Below are 1303 nucleotides of genomic sequence, written 5' to 3'. Positions count from 1 at the left end.
CTACTGCTCATGAGTCCATATGGCTCATTACTGGTAAACTTCACCGGGAACATTCTATTCGGAGTCATTTTGGCTTCTAAGATTACTTCTCCATCTTGCCTCTGTACAGTGCACCTGTCCTTTTTTAAGAGAACATCAAGACCCGAATCTAGAAGTTAACCCACACTTATTAAGTTGTGAGCCAAACCAGGGGCATAATGGACGTCTCTAATTAACTTTTCCCTTCCATTGATGTCAATGGCTACCTCCCTTTCCCTTCAACCTGAACATACCAGTTGTCACCAAGTTTAACTCGGGATTTGTGTATTGCATCAAAATGTCTGAGCTTTGACCTAACGCCTGTTAAATGCATCGAGCAGGCGCTGTCGAGATACCAAATATCTTTTGGTGTATCATGTGAATTTTCAGTAGCCATAAACAAGTAATCTTCCTCTTCTCCTTCAGCATACTGTGCCTCTTTTTGTTTGCTCCAACATACGTCGATTGTGTGTCCATATTTGTTGAAGTGTGTGCACTGTGAGGGGCTCATTCTGCCATGGCCCCTTCCTCTTGAAGAGCCCCTACCTCTGCCTTTGTTGGGTGAGAACCTCAAGTTGTCTTCTTGAATGGTGAACGCTTGATCTTCCTCTCTTGTGGTACTCCTATTGATTCTGACCTCATGGGTTTGTAATGATCCCATAAGTTCGTCAACAGTGTAGGTAGAAAGGTCCTTAGACTCTTCAATGGCAGCAACTACGTGGTCAAATTTAGAAGGGAGGCGCCTCAATATTTTTCCCACGACTGTTTCATCAGTAATCTTGTCTCCATATGCTCTTATTTGGCATACAGTGGATGAAATTCTTGCAAGGTACTCTTGTATTGTTTCTTGATTCTTCATGGTAGCTGTTTCGAAATCTCGTCGGAGGGATTGCAACTTCACCGTGATCACCGTGGCCGATCCCTGGTATTCTGTTTTGAGAGTGTTCCATGCCTCATTTGCTGAGGTTGCTGCTGCAATTCTCGAGAAAATGATTTCGTCTATGGCTTGTTGGATGAAAAATAGGGCTTTTGCATCTTTCTTCTGGGTCTCCTTTCTTCCTGCATCGTCTTGACTTGCCTCGCTGATTCCTTGTTCCACAAGATCCCACAAGTCTTGCGATCTGAATAGAGTTTTCATTTTGACGCTCCGGTATTCATACGAGTCCCCTTTGAATACTGGAATTTGTGGTTGTGTAATGCTTACTGCAGAGCTGTTGGTTGTCATCTTGCTGTGTGAGTTTGAACACTGAAGTTGAGCCTATAACCTGGCTCTGATACCACAATG

General features: G+C 43.7%; 1 protein-coding gene across 1 annotated transcript; it reads right to left on the bottom strand.

The window, feature by feature from the left end:
* Positions 1 to 31: 31 nt before the first annotated feature.
* Positions 32 to 1156, bottom strand: LOC112505607 (the record flags this gene model as incomplete). Its single annotated transcript, XM_025109488.1, has 2 exons — positions 273 to 1156; positions 32 to 114 (listed from the first exon to the last, which is right to left on the bottom strand). Coding segments are annotated over exons 1-2 (967 nt in total), but the record flags the coding sequence as incomplete, so codon positions are not given.
* Between the last annotated feature and the right edge of the window lie 147 nt (positions 1157 to 1303).

Source organism: Cynara cardunculus, unplaced genomic scaffold, assembly GCF_001531365.2.
Source record: "Cynara cardunculus var. scolymus isolate 2C unplaced genomic scaffold, CcrdV1 Un_Scaffold_12966, whole genome shotgun sequence".
NCBI lineage: Eukaryota > Viridiplantae > Streptophyta > Magnoliopsida > Asterales > Asteraceae > Cynara > Cynara cardunculus.
This window is presented reverse-complemented; position numbering and strand designations above follow the sequence as displayed.